The following is a 20193-nucleotide window of genomic DNA, read 5'->3' as shown; positions in this document are numbered from 1 at the left end:
AGCTTATCGCACGCAATGGCAATGATCTCTGAGCTCATAGTTATCACCCGCGGCATACCGCGGCATGCCGGACCGGAAGCCCTAAAGCACGACACGACAAACCCGCTGCCCCAATTTCGCCAAAGATAAAACCCTCTAGTCTCTGGGTTTCTTCTCACATTCAGTCTTCTTGAGAGTATCTGTGAGATCTTTTCTGCATTCTTCATGGACCAACACACCTTCCGCCGCCGAGGCCTCGGACTCCGAGGCGTTGATGACCGTGTCTCCCCAGGCTACGTTCTATATGCTCCTCTCACCTCCAACACCGCCCACCTTGTCTCAACAACGGGCAAAGAAGTTCACCGCTGGACACTCCCACATCGTGCAGGACGCCATGCCCGCATCTTACCCAACGGCAACTTGGCCTACAACGGCGCCCACCCTGAAGCACCCGCCCTGTTCCCCATGTGGGCCAAGTACCGCGGCGGCATGATGATGCAAGTGAGCCCCGGTGGCGAGATTCTACGCCAATACTCTGATCCCCTGGCTCATCATGACCAAAACCATCTTGATGACGGCACGCTGCTGTACACGACGCTGGAACCCCTCACTCCTGAAGAGGCATCAAAGGTGCAAGGCGGGATCCCAGGCAGCGAAGCGAAGGGGATCGTTTACGGGGACTGTATCAAGTTGGTCGACCCTTGGTCATCCGGTAATGAATCTTCTTCGGCGGACTTTGAGGTCGAGGGCAAGGGCGCGAAGTTGCTTTGGTCGTGGCGCGCGATTGATCACCTTGATCCTGCTGTTTTTGCTGCTCATCCTCATTACCCTCGGGAGCATTGGCCACTGATTAATAGTGTGTCTTTTGATTCAGAGGGAAATATCATTGCTTCGTCGAGGAATGCGTCTAGTGTGTTTGTTATCAGTCGTGCAACGGGGGAGGTGCTGTGGCATCTCCCTGCACCGACAGTCAGTCAACAGCATTGTGCGCATCAGATCAACGAGAGTGGGGATATGCTTGTTTTTGACAACGGCGTATTCCGTCCTGGGGTGTCTGTGCCGTTCTCACGGGCAATCATTGTCTCGAAGGAGAAGGTTGTCAAGTGGGAGTACAAAGACCCATCGACCGGTGGGCTTGGATTCTTCACGCCGTTCATGGGATCTGCACAGAAGCTGGATGGCGGCAATGTGCTACTGTGTGAAGCTGCCGATGGGCGGATTATTGAAGTTACAGAGGGTGGTGAGATTGTGTGGGAGTTTGTGGTGCCTCAGCTTGGGGACTACAAGGCTGTGCTGGGGAGCAAGGAATTGGAAGAGATGGAGAGCATTGGGTTCGATTATTTGAGTAATGCCATCTTCAGGGCTTACAAGTACAGGCCTGATGAGGTCCCCTGGCTGAAGGAGGGCTGGTTGTCTAATTGGCTTTGAAAATGCCCAGGTGAATGATGTCGAGGCCTGTCGTGTATGGTGGCCAGCGTTTGATGCTCAATCTCAACTTTAATTTGAAGTTGACCTGACTTCGGTCTTATTCGATTTTGGGAGAGTATGATATGAAGACATAGGCGCCCGATTATTCTGAGCAATGATACATTGAGAAATTTGTCTATGAGGTATGATACAATGGGCACAGCGCTGAGATCTGTGGGGTATATTGATACATGCGGCCCAAACAAATGAAAAATGACAATGAGTGAATATGTAAATCAGTACAGTTGGTTTGTCGAATACGCGGACGCGAATTCGAGAGGATCACCCGAGAGATTCACCGAGGTGCGCACCACCGCTGGAATCCATCGTTTGAAGGTCGGCATCATGGATAACTTGGGTTTTAGTGGTGATTTCCTTGACGATGGGCTTTTCTTCTTCCTTGGTGCTCTTCGACTCGGGAACCTTGCGTGTGGATGCATATTTGAGGAAGACAATAATCATGACTACTGTCGTTAGTGATCATAACAAGAGATTGAGGGGTAGGGAAGGTTAGGATAAGTCCAACACTTACAGGCACAGATGGCAATCGTCATTGCAGCACGTCTTGTCAGAATCCACCGCAGACTTTCAATCTCGCTCTTTCCATCGCTGTTCAGGGACACGGTGATTTTGTAATTCAACTCCTGGACCGAAGTATCGATGCTCCGCTGCTGCTCACGAGTAACCATCTTGTGATCATTGAACATGCCCTTGATGTCATCTTTAACACCCGAAATCTCCTGGCCCACGCGTTGGGAAATGATATCCGTTTCATGCTGCAATTGAGTGCGCGATGAACGCTGGAGCTGAATTTCCGAGTTCCGCGCTGTCTGGAGCGATGATTGTAGCTCTGAGCAAGCTGCTTTGAATAGATATTCTTCGTTCTCAACGTCAGATTTCGAGGTCAAGCTTTCCTTGGCTAGGTCAAGATTGTTCTGCAGAATAGCTCGCACGGCCTTCATGATGGTGATGGAGTGTTGAGGACTGAACCCGCCTTTTGTGAGGTCCTGGACCAGCGAGTATGTATCGAAGTGGTGTACATAGGGTGCGGGAGATAGGTGTGGACGGTCGTCGGACGAAGAGGATTGTTCGGACGGTGTGAGATACACAGATGGGGAGGGCATATGAAGCACATCGTCGAACGGAGTCTGATTGTTGAATGTAGATGGTTCCGGCTTGTCCTCGGCAGAAGGGGCCTCGGAGGTATTGGTCGATGAAGATTGGGTCTCCTCGGGCTCAGAGCTCTCCGCATCCTTCCCGAATTCTTCATGCGCCTCCCGATCTGTCGGAGGGTCATCTTTCCGAGCATCTGATATATCTTGCGCATCTAGAGCCGGGGTAGGAGATTCATGCTTCGGGGTGTCGGCAGTGTTTTCCGCATTTTCCTGGGGTTGGTCCGAAAGGGACTCTGCCGGTGAATCCTCCCCTTGCTCCGCGGGACTCGAGGATTCTTCTTCTTCCGCTGGAACCTCTTCCGGCACTTTGTCTGAAGTGCTCTTTTGGCTGCGCGATGATGAGACACTCGGTTCAACGGCTGGACCGTAGCGTCTTTGGTAGGCTTCGCGATCCCGGCGGCGGCTGGTATGAAAGCGGCGATTGCTCGAATTGGGATAGGTCAAGCGGAGGGAGCGGTATGTACTAGGTTCACAAGCCCTCACAGCCCGCATCAAATTTGGATACAGGAAAGGGAGCCTTGGGGTCGCCATGGTGTGAGGCTTGTAGGAGCAGAGGACCAGTTTCCCGTCGGCGAAACAAATGACGATGATCCCCCACGGGAAATTAGTCAGCGGCTCATGTCGGCCTGAGATTGGCCTGAGAGTTGGCAGTGAACCTCTCAGCTGTCTCTGTTCTCCAATATCAACTACTTTGCTGGCTTGGGTAGATATACCTTGTTCGAGGTTGCAACGTTGGATTATGTGCATTACATCTTACTTAGACAGGACTTTCTGCACAAAGTATATGTGGCAATCCTCACAAGCATAGCAACAATTGTGTTCCTCTGTTGTACACCGAACCAAGCCACGAACTGACTACAGCCCTGGAGTCAATTCCTCCAAAAGCCCAGATTCTTGAGCATCCGTGGATGGACATGTGAAAAGTTCCAGGGGTTTCCAAGGCTATCCTTCTATTGCCAGGGGGATCGTGCATGACTTTGTTGAGAACCCTCCACCACTAATACAATCATAGACATAGAAGTATTTGCCTCTAAAATGGGTTTCTACAAAGTTGTGTTCAATACCTTACACCACCAGGCGCCAGACGTATATTGGCAGCTACTGATGTGGGTGGACAGGATGCATTTGACGCTTCCTATGAGGCAGACTTAGTCCCTCAATCATGGATCTAGATTTGCAGGCAAAATCAAGCACGCTCTAATGCCGTAAGACCTGTTTTTAGCTAAATGGGAGGAACCTTTGTCTAAGGCTGCTTTCCTGGCAGGCTGACGGGCGATCAGAAGGCCCTAGTTTTATCAACCACCACCTGATGCGTGATTATAGAGATATACAAGTCTGCAGCTAGCATGAATCGTTTTGGGATCAGTGATTGAATTTGAAGGATTTTGCTGCTTACGTTCATCCCAATGGCTGAGCCAATCAATTGGGCCATAGAACTGTCTCAGATTCCAAGGTTGAAAGCTGGACTGGGTCTGAAAGAGGCTCATATCATAAACGAGCCCTCTCTACCATGTCCTCCCACCTTTATCAGGCAGATACCCTGCTCCATTCATACTTATCTAGGTCCATACTGGTTTTTAGGTCAGTATGATAGACTCACGGACTGTTCGCCGGGGAAAATGGCTTCTCTACTCTGATATCTCGCCTATGACGATGTCTGCAGATATTCTACCACTGCAGTGGAGCTTGGAAAGGGTTGAAAGGAAAGGCCACAAGCCTTGCATTCCTCACGCGGACGGGCCCCGCTTGAAGAGTTGGGGAGCCATTTGAAAAGCTCACAGTCCTTTCCGCGGCATTTCTCCTCGTCGACTCTCCTCTTTTTCTTACTTCTTTTCTTTTTTTTTTATCGTTGACTGCTTGCAAGCCCCCAAGGTCATTGCCTGGTGTGGATTACATGGGCGGTACCAGTATATATACTTCGTGAATCTATACCTGGTCCCTCAAACCAACAGACATCAATTTCGTCGAATTGCCTCCCCCACGATAGCCAGAAAAGTGAAATCTTCCCTGAACAAGCATCAAAAAGGAAGAAGCAATCATTGGGATAATCTGGAGACTCGAAGATTGCAGAGAAAAAGAAACACCACGAGCCTGAAATTTTCGGTCGCTTATTTACGAATCCGCTGATACAACTCGATCGTCGAACTGGACCATTCCAAAGGATGTATGGAACTGCTTGTTTATTATGACAGCAATTCCTGAAACTCCTGGATTGAATCTTGCGGAGGCCAATATTCGGGAATTCCACTTGATTCCACCGCAGAACATGGGTCATCTACTTCATACTTCCTGAGCCCGTTCACCTTGAGGATTATCTTGTTCGGGTCCCAACATCAATATGGTGAGAGGAAAACTGTGTCCATTAATTCAATATGTTCATCGCTAATACTGCAGCAATCTAGTTTCGAACGAATCGAGAACCATACGTTCGGTTATGAGATCTCCGATCATGCCGATGAGACGAGATAAAGGAAGACTCAAAAAGCTCTTTGACAACAGTTCCTCAAATCATCTAAACGAAGGTTTTGGACTGCGAGCACAGAATACAGCGATGAAGCAAAGAGCACTGGCCAGGGCCCAGGGGAGGGCAATTTCAACGCTGCAGCAGCACGCACATAGTCAAAATCGACAGGTCACTGATTTTCACACCTTCGACTATGGATGCAATATTCCAGAAGATATCGGAGAACACTTCTGATAAATTGCACAGTCAATGGGAATTCTCCCTTCCAAAGGGACTGACAAAAGCCGTTTCGTGGCCGGGTCCTTACATAGGAAGACATCTACGAGGGTCTCTTGATTCGCCCAAATGGAGCAAATCTTGCTGGCAATGTCTTTTCAAACGACGCAGAGGACAAACAAGGGACCCCTGGGGTTGCTCCTCAGGTACCACTGGGCTGTCAGCCAGCTGCCAGAATACGGCGGCAGCCGATCATTTCGGAAGCTCAGGCACACTTGATTTGGAGCATGCACCTTATGTTCGAAAAATATCGTGAGATCTATTCCACATGGGCTTAAAGGGACAAAAGCGTGCCATCAATGCAACAATAATGGCAAGTCCATCAACACACCCATCGTCGATTACACAATCCCCGAGATTAAAGGCCCCTCCTTCGTCGACGCAAAAAAGAAAGATCAGAATTCCCAAAGAAGACACAACATTTCATACACTATCGAAGACGCCTTCTGATAGATGCCTGAGAGATGCCTGAGGGAAGGGGTTTGATTCTTCCCCCTTCCCATGAACGTTTGTTCCAAATCAGAAAGACCCATTCCAACGGGGCAGGTATCTCAACTCGTCGAGGCAAGGAGTTCATGAACATCAGTCTGGCAACGGAGATTCAATACTCCCCTTAGGGAACGATTACCAAGGCAGGGGATATGAATTGCATTGTGGGCCAGTGGGACTCGCTAAGTGGTGGCATTTTCCAAATGGCGCCACTCGACGCTTTTACAACTCTGAAGATTGTCCATGTCGAGTCTGCCGGAACCGACTCCGCTTCAAAGTCGGAAAGAATACTTCCTCGGTCATGTCTCGGGGATGAGTGACTATAAAACCCCGAACGCACCGGGCTCGAGTCGTGGCCGGCAAATGAACATTCTGGCTGATTTCTGCCGAACCCAGCTGCCTTTTTATAAGGAGCATGACTAGCTGCAGACTTCCTAGCACCTGGAAACCAGGCCTCAAATAACTTGAACCAAGGTATGGGGTTTGAAGTCCAGCTGCAGTAGCAGGACCTGGAAACTGGATTGTGGAAACGGTTATCCAGACCACCGTGAACGCTGGTCTGTTGAAACCTCCGCAAAAATGCCGAATCTGTTCGTGGGGAGAGAAAAAGTCCTCTGTGACATCGACACTTCCGTGGGAGTTAACGAAGAACAAAAGTCCATCCACAATTTTCACGGGAGTGTCGGTCCTCGTGGGAAGGTGAAAAGCAGATTCTCTGTGACATCGACACTTCCGTGGGAATTCACGAAAAACAGAAGTCCACACACAACTTTTACGGGGGTGTCGATCCGATTTGTGGGAAGGTGCGGAAGCGGATTCTCTGTTGGCATCGACACTTCTGCGGGGGAACACACTCAGTAAGAAACAAATCTGAGCTTCCCGCAGAAGTGTCGGAGCCGATGCCAGCCTTGCTCACTGTCTGAGAGCAGAGAACTTCGAGAAAGATGCGGAAGCGTTCGAGCTTGCCGACAAAATATTTCATGACTTTCATGGATGGGCCCTCCTCTCTCCCTCCTATGACGAGGAGGGCCCATCCGTGTGATAACCATGAAGGAGAGTTGAATTTTCTGTTCCATCTCGACACATGAATACACTTTACGAATGGCCTGCAAGATGATCATCGGATGCCAACATGAGATCCAAAGACAGCGCAAGCATACATCTTCAATCTCGGGACTTTGGGCCTACTGGATGGACAAGAATGTTGGTAGGCAATGGGAATGGAACAGTCTGGAAGGGGCGCCAAGATTGAATCTGAAATTGCGGCCCAGATGTACCTTACAGAAGATGGCAGTTTCAGATTCGCGGAACGCGCAGCAAGATATGTGGAGGTTTCATGTTGATCTGATGGCATTTTTATTACTACATAAGTGAGCTTGATCAATACTTTCAGTTATCATTGAGTACCTTCATTGTTTTCAGTTCATGTTTTTACTTTAAAAAAAAGACGGTATGTAGATTTAATTTCGAAAATGAAAAGGGAAAAAAAGAAACTCCCGACCGGAGACTCGAACTCCGAATCTTGCGGTTTTGATTTCAAGATGAAACTTGGGATAACTGAAGAATTTATTAGTAATGGTTTTTTGGTTTAGACCTGACAGGCAGATGCTTACAAGCCGCACGCGCTAACCAATTACGCCAGCCGGGACTGGTTATACGACTGCTGGGGTTATACGAAACTAAGACCTTGCTCCTCTCATATTGGCTTCCATTGAAGGGACGAGTAGCATCTTTTTCTTCCACTTCGCCAACTAGTATAAATAGGGAACAGGTGTGAGTAGGGCAGTTGCCAGAGTATGGATCTAGCTATAATCTACCACATCCTTGCCACCTATTCTCAACCTTGAGTTTTATCCATGGGCCCCACCATTGACCATATATCCTACTATGCTAGCCCACTTTCTGATTCCGGTTCATTGGCGTAGTTCTGCAGATGAGCGTCCATCTGCCAACATGGCATCTGTAGTCATTCAAGAGTGTGACATAAAGGCGCCTTGATGTCTTCGTACCTCGATGCCTCAGGGCCAATTGATGGCGATAGTTGTCTGCTCCATTATTGGTTGCTCATTCGCGTGGCAAGTATAAGAAATACAAGCCCCTCCTGCTTCTGTGCCTTAATCTATTGTTGTCTTTGGGCTCTTATAAGGAACTTGCCTATCGCAACAAAGATCAATATTCGATCAACACCATGCATGGTCAGAAGTAACCAATTCAAGGCAACATACTCCAGCTACACCGAAACCGAACACCAGTCAAACCGGCACTAGAGTTGCCCAGGTGGTCCATTGCCCTCTAAAGGGACACAAAAGGGGGAAGTTCATCCAAAGTTGGGGCCCAGCATATAAGACTAGCCATGCTCTGGCTTCTGGTGTTCAGGTTCTGTCATATATAAAGTTGAACTATCATGTGTGTTGCAGCCATGGTCATTGAGGCTCTCCGATCTTAGGGCCCTCTGCATTTCAACAGTCATGAACTTGAAGATAATACCTAGGTAATACGAGACCTTCGGATATTATATGCTGTTAACATGGATCGGCCATAGAGAAAATGAAGAGTCCAAAGAGTGAACCAAAGTGATTGTATAGTATGTGCTTTAACCCATTACCACTCCTTCTCCATCTCTCTCCGTCTCTCTCCCTCCCTCTCTTTATCTCCACTCTACCTAGGTACTGTTTCCTCTCTTATTACCCACGCAAATTCAAGATGGATGCATTCGAGGTTTTAGAAGATATCGGCGATGAGGTCGAAAACTCACAGACTGTTGCAGAGATCCTGGATCATTTTTCCTTGCTGGCTCTGGAAAACCTTGATGATTCTGAACCCAGTTACCGACAAGGCAGCCTAAAGCGCAAACTTTTTGTCGATCAAGACGAAAAGCTCAGCAAAATTGTTGAAGAGGTTTGGTCAGAGCTACAGTGGTGCCAGACGGCCCGCTCCATCTCTTCCCGTTTCCCTTTCCTCGATGCCACAAAGCAAGACGCCCTGAAATCAGCCATGGAATGCGGTAAAGTGAATCAAATCTTTCTGACAAGGTTCATACGCAACAAATGGGAATCCATTCGAAAGCAGCAGAAGCCGAAAAACCAACGAGCCGATACCAAGCACCAACGTGAGTTGAAGTCTGAAGATGTTGTCCTCGATGCCAGGACTTGCCCAGATTATGGGAGCAAAGATGTGAGTTTTCATTCCATAGGAACTCTCTACAAGATTACATTTTTAACTCCCGAGGTCTCTTACAGCTCCAACCCCATATGGTGACTTTTCCAATCTTTAGCGATCTCATAGATATATTGCTGGTCAAACTCCTTGACAGCAACTATGTCGTTCATCCACTGCGAGATTATTCCAAGCAGCTGAAGATCTTCGGGTCTCGACATCATCTCAAAGATAGAATTTTGAAGTGCATAGCGCCTGAAGTGCATGTTCTTGAGGGAAAGGAAGTCACACGCCGAAGGTATATTATTCATGCGCGAACAGCAGCATCAATTCGAAAGTCTGTCGAACTTCTACTAACCACTGGTGATGTTAGGCTGGATAGCATCCTTGAGAGCCAGAAACCACCATCTGACTGGCCTTTGGTAGGCGGATACCTACTTTACATTACCTCTATCATGACCGAAGACTATTGGAGACCGTATGTGGGACAGTCATTCAGACGGGCTCGTCGAATTCCTGAGCACATCAGTGAGGTTTCACAAAGCCACATTCACACACTTTGCTACTGGATTGCCGCCAAACCCGGGCGGCAACTTAACTTCATAAGCTTGTGGGATATCGAAAAGCAAGATGGAGACACCCAACAATCTCTTGAGCTTCTCAACACTCTGCTCGAGATGATCTTTAGCCTTGCATTCGAGTCATTGCCACTGCCAACACTAAAAACTTTCCTCGGAACAAAGGACTTTTCACTGCGGGGATTGAATGTTGTGTCTCCGTTGCTGCAAAACATCAAACTCTACGCCCACGAAAGAGGCCAAATTCGAAGTACCCTAATACTCTCCCCAAGTCATGAAACTCGGAACTTTGCGAAGGTCAGGTCAGAGGTACTCAAACGTTCTCGAAACCCGAGACGTGAATCATCAGTCCTCAAGTTGAACTACCCAACTATCGAAGATGCACTTCGCACAGCAATCCCAAGCTATATGTCGTATGGATTTCCCAACGATGACACTAGCATCAAGGACCCAGGACTCAACGATGACACAATATCTGGCACGATATGCGATGAAGTCACCCAGTATCTCCAGAAAGAAGATGTCGATCGGGACTCATGGGCATTCCCACAAGGTTCATGGCAAGCGCTTATCAGATTTGTTCTGGATTTCGATATTAACGCGCTTGCTCCGGACGCTCCGGACGCTCCGGACGGAAATAAGGAACGTGATTTACGTGGAAACTTCCCTCCATTGTTATCCCGTCTTGGATTCCACGGAAAAAACAGCCTTGTTTGGTCTTTTGACTTCCAGGCTACGCATGTTCCTCAACAATTCACAATAGCTGGGTCGGAAGATACGCCATTGAAAATGATCAACCGAAAGATCATTGATGCTTCAAAGCTACAAGCCATCATTCTCTGTGGACAAGATGCCGAGAAAGCCGTTGTCACATTCTCCTTTGAGGGAATCACTATTTCTTTCGGCAAGGTCTCTTTCAAGGCATTCCTGCAGGTGGAACAATCGACTGTGCAGCGAGTGTATCTAAGAGCACCAGCTCCTTTGTCAAAGATATGTTCGAACGACTGGAAAGATGCCAATCTGGTTGCCACCGTGATAAAAATAGCGGCGTGCCTAACCAAAACTGAGCACATCCACCCATATTACTTCCGGTCCCAGATAGGGCTATCTGAGATAGTGCTCGCCAGACTACGTGAGACCCAGGATGGGATTACAATGACTGAAGAGTTAATCACAGACACAATGTGGGGTTGGCTGAGTAACAAAGGCTTTGAGAGGTCCGAAATTTCACTTCTAGAGAAGATTGGTGGGTCCCTAAGTAGGGGCCTCCTGCTAGCATTCATCACTGCACCTTCGCGCGCGGAGAAAAGCCAGCCGCATGCCTTGAAAATCCCGCGTGCTGATCAGCCTTCTTCCAACGAACATTTTACACAGACTCAACTTGCAAACATGAGAAAGCTCCATGAAGAAAAACAGCGCGTTATGGAGGCAAAGCATGGGAGTCCCTCCCAAAGTTTCCAGGAAGAACCGGACGATGACAACCCAATCATCCACGAGGAAGCGTTGCAAGGTCAACAGAACATACATTTTCTTGTTGATAAGCTGGCGTTGGATGCATGTCAGCACCAAGAGACAGAATGCGTGGAATCGGATCATGACGATACTCGCACAGGAACCACCCCTCAAGGATCTTCTCAGCAACCCAAGAAAAGGAAACAGGACACAGCCCCACCGGATAAAAAAGGGAAAGATGTGAGTTGTTGTTGGTGTAAAATGCCAACTATGGGGAAGAACACGTATCCTTGCTGGTGTGAGATCCTACAAGGATCTCTTTGCCAACAGTGCTCTATGACTCTAAGCAATTCGCATCACCTACCGATTGCAAAAGCTCAGATATTACACCTTGAAGTACATTGTGGATTCTGCGATTCGTCAACTAGCTCCAATTGGGCAATGGTACCTCGTTATGCCCTTCCAGCATGCAGTGCTCAATGCAAACAGGGCATTACAGACCGCAGAGGAATTGTTGACAAGGAATCGGAAGCTGTGAGACTCCTAGTCCGACAAAGAACGACCCAAGATACTCTCAAGTTTCAAGACCAGATGGGAGCAAAATTGAAAACGGACGCCAACACGAGGAAATATTTCAGGAACACGTTCAACATTGACACGAGCATAGAAGGCCTCATGAAATTGACGGTCAGCCGAATGGGGGGTTAAAGCTGCACTCTGGACATTCTCTTTCGGCTCGTGGAGCTCTAGTTAAGGCTCTATTGGAGCTGGTGCATTTGCATACAAGACTGTATCTACTATCGTGTATCGATGAATGATTTCGAAGTTGCCTATGCTCTTAGACAGTAGTCACTGACGGTCTTCTACAGACCTTTGCTCTCAAAATGTATGAGGAACATCTCTTTTGCCGTTAGTTCAACATTCCCAAAATGTACGGAGTAAAGATATTGTGCAGATCAAAAGGCATAGTGGGCAGGTTATAGTGCCACAAAGACCGGGAAATGGCATAACCAGTCCCGGCTGGCGTAATTGGTTAGCGCGTGCGGCTTGTGAGTATCTGCCTGTCAGATCACCAATAAACCATTACTAATAATTCCTCAGTTATCCCTAGTTTCATCTTGAAATCAAAACCGCAAGATTCGGAGTTCGAGTCTCCGGTCGGGAGTTTCTTTTTTGGCCTTTTTTTGCTGGTTCGGTCTTTTTTGGTTCGTTATTCATTCGTCCATGCTTCTCCTGTCAGGATCGTACGGATTTATGAGCCTGTCCATATAGAATATGCGTGGTGGCAAAATTGAATAGAGATGCTAAATTAACATGCCGGGTAAACCCTGTCATAGTATTTGTCTAAGATAGATAATGTATGCAAGTATCAATGGTGCTACAATGCGATCGCTCACTGGCGCGCCAAAAGGCCAAATAACAGCTCCGTCCGGGTCCAATACTCGCCCGCAAGTTTCTTAATAACCTTAATGGTCTCGACACTGGGACCAGCACTCTTCTCGGCCTGGACAACGATATCAGCCAGCTGATTTCGTTCGCCCAGCATCTCGGACAGATACAGAGAATCAAAGAAGACTTGGATCTTCCAGTCACGCAGGCCCTCGGCTTGGTCTGGGGTGCTGGGCCCAGTCGCTGATGTCTCCTTCTTGTTCTCTTTCTCGCTGTCGCCGTTCGCAGCGGGCTGCTCGTCCTGGGCCTCGTTCTTGATTGGGGTGTCGATGTCATCTAGATCACTCAAAGCTGACGTGAGGGCAGTGTTGAGGTGCTCATTCAAGGCTTGCTTCAATGCTTGCACTGTAGAAGGATCCCAGAGGTCTGACCCGCAAGTGTCCATGGTAGAAGTGAGGTTGCGCAGGAACTTGAAGCTTGAAGTTGAGGGTTGGACGGGGATGGCAGGTTCGCCTTCCCAGAGAGAGCGCCCGGGCACGGATTTGATTTTGCCGGTCTTGGGGTGACTCTTTGGTGATGGAACCATTTTCAACGAGCCTGCCTTAGCGACGACCTCCGTCGCAAGTAATGCCTGCAGTTCTGGAACGATGTCACTCGAGAAGATGAAGTCTTCAGGAACAAATGTCGCGGGAATATCTCGTCGCACCAGTCGTATTAATCGGATGAGGAAAGTGGCCTTCTCAATTGTATGTAAGGAGGTGAATGATTTGAAGGCACCGCTGAAGGAGGTTTGTAAATCTGCGAGAGAGTCTTGGATGGCGGAGTGAAGAGCATCCGACAGGTGCTGAGGATCGTCGGAGTTCAGTCGAGGCGTGATGTCAACGTCTTCCTCATCGTCCTCGCCTCCAACGAGAACATCGGTCCACCGCATGCGACGCAGAGAGTCGATAGATTCGTTCACGTGCTGGATTGAAGCCAGCCATTCATGGTACTTGGCTGAAACAGCTGAAACATCTTCATTGCGGCCGAGTAACCTGTCAGCTACAGTCTGTTTGAAAGTGTGTGCACCATTCGAGTATTCTGCATTGATAAGGTCGGCATCCCATAGAGATCCAACGGGAGTGTGCTCCGTGTTCTCCCAGTCGGACAAAATGGCCTTGGCCACATTCCCGACCTCTCTGAGACCCTGTGCTTGCAGTTGGAGGACTCTTGCCAATTGACCATTGAATATGCTTCGAAGTCTCTCGAGTACATCAACTGAGCCATGAATTATGGTGGTGCCCCAAGAAGACAGCCATAGTTCTACAGTCTCTGTGCGTAGTGAAAGTAGCTCCGAAAACTCAGTACCGAGAGTCAGACTCTTCTCACAGCCCTTGGAGAATCTTTCGAAGGCCTGCAGAGACCATTCTTTAATTGAGTCCACGCCCTCGGTTCTATTAAGTTCACTGAGTTTGATCCACGGAGTAAAGTTGCTGACCTCCGGAGCAACCCAACGACCAAGCACTTCAACCTCAAGACCATCAAGGCTTCGAATCTCAGGATCGACAAGGAGGGGCCGGGCCTTTAGTTTGAAGAGGACGTCGGCGAACTGCCGGGATCTCAAGACCTTAGAGACCTGAAGGGAGCGTACAAACAGCTGGAGAGCCTTGGGGATGTTCTCGCAGGACAAGTCCAGCTGGCCAGCGATGGCGTCCAATCGAACTTCGTGGAAATGTTGAATGGTGTCGTCGGCCGAGGAGCTGGTAGCGAGACAATACGCGGCCAGTGCTTCAATGGCGCTTTCATCTGTTGCAGTGGAAGATGCGAGACGTTTGTCGATCCTCTTAAGAACTGATCGCCGAAGGGACGCCAACTGGTTCCGCAGGTCGTCCAGGAATGGAGGTAGGGACTCGTGCTGCGACAATGTCTTGTGCAGCAGCCGGGAGACCACTAAGATCTTGGCAATCAAAAGAAGAGAGGCGCGTCGACGCAAGAGTCGACTAATGGTCGTCGTGCAGCGGTGGAGGAGAGACAGCTGAGCGCAGAATGAATGCTTGTCCGAGTCTGGCCACATCATTAGTTCGACTCGAAGGCATATGGTTTGTCAAAGAGTCCTACCCTTCTCCGTATCGCCACTCTTTATCTGTCGAGCATGAACCTGCTTCCTTTCCACTAACCGGGGATTGCATCGGCGTCCAACGTCAGCCAAAACGGTTTCCACATCTTGGATATCCCGATTCATAGCCACAATGGTTTCGGCAGTTCCGACCAGGTCGCGATATCTCGTGCTAGAAAGACCGAATATAAACATTAGCCATTGCAAACTAAATTTCCGGGGTAATTGGTTCATACCCCACGACAGCTCGGAGCTTCTCCTTATTGCTGGAGATATCCCGACGCAGCTCCTGCTCCACGCGGCGAACCGTGGGGATCGGATACTGGAATGCATCGTGCCATGACTTCAGGCTTTGAGGATCAGGAGCCTCGGGAGCCATACTGGCGAGATATGCAAATGCGTTGAAACGACACAGAGAACAAGTAGTGTCAATGCGATGCGGCCTGGAATGCCTGAGCGCCTGAACGCATTACTCATCCTTTATCTTATCAGCACGAAAAATGTCCCCACCGAGGGGAACAATTCGCCGTTCGACTTTCCTTGGGATTACTCGAACATTTTCAATATGCCACTGATGGAGTCTGAAGCTGCTCCAGTGGAGCCCTCGAATGAGCTCCCTGATCGCCTGCCATTCCCACCTACTACCTACTCGCACATCTTGCATTGCTCTTACCATGACTGGCATCGAAGGTATGCTTTCTATATATGACTCAACGTCACAAATATCTAATTCAAGATCTAGATATCGCTCACTTGCCCCCAAGTCGCGCGTCATTCCACTGACAACTCCATTCGTCGAATATCTCCGCGCCGACGGGATCGTTCTTCCGCCGGAAGCCGTCGCTCCAACTGAAGATTCCCATCTCGACGACGATTATTCTGACTCTGGTGAAGAGGAAGCCGACCCATCTGCAGAATGGCAGGGTATCCACAATAAGATCAAGGATACAATCGCCGAATTTGGAGGCATCGTCACCCCGAAATTGAACTGGAGCGCGCCCAAAGATGCAACCTTCATGAATGCCACAAATGACACTCAATGCCGCACGCCGAATGATATATACCTTTTGCTGAAGAGCAGTGATTTTATCACCCATGACTTGGATCATCCATTCGATGACTGCGTCCCGGACAGCACCGATGAAACCACGCCATCTACAGTGGACTCCCCACTGCCGGAAGTTCCATACTCCCTCGTTCTCCGCAAATACGTCAACTTCAACCCCTCTCTGGAGTTCCGCTGCTTCGTCCGGAACCGTGTCTTGCTGTGCATCACCCAGCGGGATCAGAACCACTTTGACTTCCTCTTCCCCATGCGCGACATGCTCCGCTCGCGAATCCAGTCGTTCTTTGACGACAAGCTCAAAGACACTTTCCCCGAGTCGAACTTCGTGTTTGATGTATATCTTCCACAGCCACACACGCGTGTCTGGCTCATTGATATCAATCCCTGGGCCCAGCGGACAGACCCGCTGACCTACAGTTGGTTGGAGATTCTGCAAAAGAAGGATCCCATCGGCGTGCAAGAGGACGATGGAGTTGAAGAATTTGTGAGAATCTCGTTGCACGATGGCAAGATTATTACTTCTGGCACGGCGGAGGAGCTAGATGGCGAAGATGATGGTCCAAGTTCTTCCGAGTCAGAGACGGAAGACGATCCTGAGGGTGATGACGACCAGGCCCCCCTTCCTCCCTGAGTTCCGGTTGATCAAGAAAGACGACCCTGAGGCATATGCTTTCAGCTCCACACAATATTCGGCCCATAAGGTGCCGAGGGAATTGGTGGATGCTTCACTTCAAGGGCCTGGTGGCATGAGTGAATTCATGGGTCAGTGGAACGAGATCCTGAAGAAGCAGGAGCAGGAAGATAAAGATGATGGCACTGACTCAGAGTAAGTCTCGTGCCCAGGTGTTTAACCTCAATTAGATAAAAGCATGTTGGCGTTTGGTTTGAATTTGAGTTAATATTTATGGAATGGCATCCTACTCAATCGAATTTGAGACCATGCATCATACTTGCCGAGTCACTTACTCATCTCGAAGTTTGCGTGTACGGTTTGATATGAACTTCTACTGATGTGCGCGCCTATTTATACGTAGCATTCATGGAGGTCCTCTGCCAAGTCTTTCGAAGACATGGTGTATGTATGCTAAGATGGAAACATGCCAGCAACCAAGACGCGGCCACTGGTTTCAAAAGCTATGTACAGAGATCGACCCAATCTAAAGCTTATGCTTCTTCTCGCCAGATGCCAATTTCCGGAACTCTTCCTGAGGATAGCCAGCCATAAAGCGCTCCAGACCAGCGAAAGCCTCAAGACCATTTTGGCGGTCCAGGATCTCCCTCTCGGGACGACGAACAAGCTCCTTGATACCCAGCAAGCTAGACTGATTGAGATGTGTTCCCAGCCGATCATCCACCTCCTCAAGAACCTTCTTCAAGAAGCCATCTGAGTCTTCCTTCTGACCCGAAGGAGCAGCAATAACCTTGTTGACAAACCCAGTAGCAACCAGTTCATCACAGGTAATCCGCTTGCTCATGATCAACGCCTCATTGGCCTTGGCGATACCAAGGCGCTCAACGAACGCACGGCTGGCACCGCCTTCAGCCACGAGACCAAGTGAAGAGAACGGTGTCAGGATGAAAGTATGCGGTGTTGCGTAGATGAAGTCTGCATGCGCAACGAGAGCCGCTGACAATCCTACAGCTGGGCCGTTGAGTGCAACGACCAGGATCTTGGAGTGGTTGTAGAAAGTGCGGGTTACGTCGACGTTGTTGGCGACGAAGCCTTTGAGGAGCTCGCGGCGCGCTCCAGAGCTGAGCTCGCCGCCTCCGGGTCGAGTGCTGGTTACGTCCGCTCCGCTGGATAGGTGTCAGATGGGCTATTTGAGGGGGAGTGGGGGCCAAATCACTTACGCAGAGAAGAAACGACCAGTTCCTGTGAGAACTGTGATGTAAATGTCTCTGCGCTGCTCAATCTCACGCAGGCGCTCTGCTAGAAGGTAGTATAGATCTTGGTTGAGAGCGTTTAGCTTGTCTGGGCGATTGAGGGTCACGATCGCCACGCGATCTTGATATGAGACTGTGACGAGCTGTTCGTTTGACATGATGGGGTTTTCAATTGATGAGGGTTGATTGTGATTGAGGGAAATAGAAGAAATTGAATGATTTATTAGTGTCGCTTATGCATATCATAAAAAAAAGGAAGCATGTCGATCCCGCTAGTTATGCGGGGGAGCCGAGGCAGCTCATTAATCCGCCCGAGGTCGTAAACATATTCGACACCCGAATATCCAGGCCACAATATATCTTGCCTCAGGCCAAATATTTGCTCTGTTTGCTTCAACATAATCAAGTCCGTGACTGGCTGTGGCACCACTCGGCGATTGAAGACCTGCAATTTATCGGTTTCTGTCTCTGAGACCGCCATAGATCCCGAGATTAGCATATCACCACCACTTTCAATTGAACTCGCTTGTCCCCGTCATACGTGGTCCGACTCATAACATCCAAAAAAGAAAGCCGACCACGAAACCACGCCATGTCCACGTTTTCGCAATTCCTCCGCAAGTTGCGGGGAGGCAACCTCGAGGTCTTCAAGGTACGTAGCAATCGTTCACGAGGGCATGAGGTCTCGGCCGTACCTTCAATCCTGACCAGTCCGGCTAATCCGCTCCACAGTTCGGCACATACGTTCTCTTCCCCATCGGCTGGATGTACTATTTCGGCACGAATCTTGACGACCGCTTTTCCACCAAGGGCTTCTGGCCCACGGCAGAGCAATCCCACAAGATCCCAATTGACAAGGAAGAGATCCAACAAGAGCTGGCACGTATGCGCATGGTTGATTCCGTACAGCGGGAGCGAAAACAGGCCAAGCAGGCCGCGGCAGCGGCGGCAGAGGCTCAGGCTGAAGCGCAGGCACAGATGCAGACGGCGCAGGCTGAGCAGTGATGGCGGATGATGATCTTATAACTTGCGGCATATGGAAGCCTGATATGTGCCTGTGGTGAAAGTCACCGGAATGGAAAGGGTCTTTACGACAGCCATGTCTTCACTGTACCCGTTGCTAGCATGCAATACCGGCCGAGGGAAATGGCATCGCGGGAGTTACACATGTGAACCAAAGGAGTTTGTACAACACCCTACTCTGGGCATCGAAGGCGTTATTGGGATTTTGGATTTACCTCATTGGAATCACCTTGCATTGTACATTATCGAAATGGAAAGTCTGCAAATATCAAATTCAATCATGATCACGTTGCTATGATAAAGTAACACAGGGGTATCAATCCACCACAGCGCCCAAGGCATAAGTACAGGTAGGGCTGTGGTGTCTGAACCAAGAAGAAAAGACAAGAATTATTAATAATGCGATCTGCCGCGCTGCGACAATGCAATGAGTCCCAGGCCCGGAACACAAGAACTCCTCAAAAGCGCCAGCCGACAACGGTGAGAGCCAGGTTCCCCGAGCGTACATTCCAGGGCATTAAGAGCGTTCTCACCGTTGCGACAATGGAGTATGCGAATGCAACCAATATCCACGTCGACCGTTTGATTCACAGTTCAGCCATGCGCTCCATCCGCTGGGTGGTGGTAGCCGCCGCGTTCTTTGCGGTCTCGTATACCATGCCTCCAATGGCTGTGGCGCTCTCCCCGAAGACCGAGCTGATTGACAGACGGCCTGAGCTGAACAGGCGCTCGCCGGCCCAGTAGTAGTAGAGGCGGCCGTAGATGGCGCGTAGGTGGTCAGGGAGGTAAATATAGATTCCAGCAGTAATCATCGTGACCAGAGTCAAGAGGAATGTATCTGCGTTGGGGATTGGAGTCAGCATATTGTATATGGGTTCATGAGGGCGCAACGTACTGAAGATGAACTTCTCAATTGGCGTAAGCATGTAGAGGGCAAAGGTCACCTCATACTGGTATACCTTCAAGCGCATCCAGCGAAAGACACTCGAAATCGCCCAGATAATGACATCCATTGTTGCGGGGCACGTTGAAGATCGAGGGATGCGGTGATTCGGATCGAGGCTGCTGTAAGGTTGGCAAGGTTGGCAAGGAGGTCGACGTTCTGGTTCCCCGGGCTGGGCACTGCGGAGGAATTGAGGAATCTGGAGGAGAGCGGAGCGGACTGGAGAATAGGCTTGTAGGATGAGAGAAGTGCCTGGATTTGAAGATCGAGCGGATCAGAAAAGCAATTCTCACTTTCCCCTTTCCGTGGTTCCCGCCTTTGTACTGGGTACATTTCAGCACCCCACTTTGTAGCCTAATATCAGGTACCCGGTACCTTGTATACTTTTCCCCCCCCATAAGTATCTTGATAACGTTGATGTTTCAATTGTTGAATTTATAAAAATAATCAAAGTACATACGTTCAATCAGATCAGATTGCAGTCTTCGTTGCCTGGCACTGACATCAATCTTCTATGTTGGGTACATTTTTTAGCCAACAACCTGAATATTTGAATAGAACAGCCGAAAAGACCGTTAAAAAGACCGATACAAAAACGCCCCGAAGTTGATAGCTCTGTTCCTTTACCAATCAAAATAACAGATGAAGCCAATACATGACTACACCTGTTTATAAGCAACTATCAACTGAGGCTTGTAACACATAAATGCTTATCTTATCGGACCTCCGCGGTGAAATATCCAGCTCCAACCAGCTG

At 49.2% G+C, this 20193-nt stretch overlaps 8 protein-coding genes across 8 annotated transcripts; 4 read left to right on the top strand and 4 right to left on the bottom strand.

Moving 5' to 3' along the window:
* Positions 1-204: 204 nt before the first annotated feature.
* N7506_009498 (uncharacterized protein) lies at positions 205-1407 on the top strand (the record flags this gene model as incomplete). The annotated part of the gene is made up of 1 exon (XM_056958791.1): positions 205-1407. The coding sequence occupies one exon, from the start codon at positions 205-207 to the stop codon at positions 1405-1407; it is 1203 nt and encodes a 400-aa protein (XP_056808181.1).
* A 321-nt stretch (positions 1408-1728) lies between these two features.
* N7506_009497 (CCDC90 family protein) lies at positions 1729-3152 on the bottom strand (the record flags this gene model as incomplete). The annotated part of the gene is made up of 2 exons (XM_056958790.1): positions 1729-1910; positions 1979-3152. 2 exons carry the CDS (start codon positions 3150-3152, stop codon positions 1729-1731), a joined length of 1356 nt encoding a protein of 451 aa, XP_056808180.1.
* A 5401-nt stretch (positions 3153-8553) lies between these two features.
* N7506_009496 (uncharacterized protein) lies at positions 8554-11574 on the top strand (the record flags this gene model as incomplete). Its single annotated transcript, XM_056958789.1, has 3 exons — positions 8554-8959; positions 9079-11286; positions 11384-11574. The coding sequence occupies 3 exons, from the start codon at positions 8554-8556 to the stop codon at positions 11572-11574; spliced, it is 2805 nt and encodes a 934-aa protein (XP_056808179.1).
* Positions 11575-12429: 855 nt separating this feature from the next.
* Positions 12430-14899, bottom strand: N7506_009495 (COG1/VPS51 family protein; the record flags this gene model as incomplete). Its single annotated transcript, XM_056958788.1, has 3 exons — positions 12430-14468; positions 14523-14692; positions 14757-14899. The coding sequence occupies 3 exons, from the start codon at positions 14897-14899 to the stop codon at positions 12430-12432; spliced, it is 2352 nt and encodes a 783-aa protein (XP_056808178.1).
* A 69-nt stretch (positions 14900-14968) lies between these two features.
* cdc123 (cell proliferation protein CDC123) lies at positions 14969-16217 on the top strand (the record flags this gene model as incomplete). Its single annotated transcript, XM_056958787.1, has 2 exons — positions 14969-15210; positions 15263-16217. 2 exons carry the CDS (start codon positions 14969-14971, stop codon positions 16215-16217), a joined length of 1197 nt encoding a protein of 398 aa, XP_056808177.1.
* A 526-nt stretch (positions 16218-16743) lies between these two features.
* Positions 16744-17628, bottom strand: N7506_009493 (dodecenoyl-CoA isomerase; the record flags this gene model as incomplete). The annotated part of the gene is made up of 2 exons (XM_056958786.1): positions 16744-17383; positions 17438-17628. 2 exons carry the CDS (start codon positions 17626-17628, stop codon positions 16744-16746), a joined length of 831 nt encoding a protein of 276 aa, XP_056808176.1.
* Positions 17629-18062: 434 nt separating this feature from the next.
* On the top strand, positions 18063-18475 carry N7506_009492 (uncharacterized protein; the record flags this gene model as incomplete). The annotated part of the gene is made up of 2 exons (XM_056958785.1): positions 18063-18122; positions 18203-18475. The coding sequence occupies 2 exons, from the start codon at positions 18063-18065 to the stop codon at positions 18473-18475; spliced, it is 333 nt and encodes a 110-aa protein (XP_056808175.1).
* Positions 18476-19080: 605 nt separating this feature from the next.
* On the bottom strand, positions 19081-19506 carry N7506_009491 (serine palmitoyltransferase small subunit family protein; the record flags this gene model as incomplete). The annotated part of the gene is made up of 2 exons (XM_056958784.1): positions 19081-19331; positions 19389-19506. The coding sequence occupies 2 exons, from the start codon at positions 19504-19506 to the stop codon at positions 19081-19083; spliced, it is 369 nt and encodes a 122-aa protein (XP_056808174.1).
* Positions 19507-20193: the final 687 nt, after the last annotated feature.

Source organism: Penicillium brevicompactum, assembly GCF_028827555.1.
Source record: "Penicillium brevicompactum strain IBT 35665 chromosome Unknown utg000006l_segment0_segment0, whole genome shotgun sequence".
In the NCBI taxonomy this organism is placed as follows: Eukaryota; Fungi; Ascomycota; class Eurotiomycetes; order Eurotiales; family Aspergillaceae; genus Penicillium; species Penicillium brevicompactum.
The sequence above is the reverse complement of the archived record's forward strand: the minus strand, read 5'-3'. Positions and strand labels throughout refer to the sequence as shown.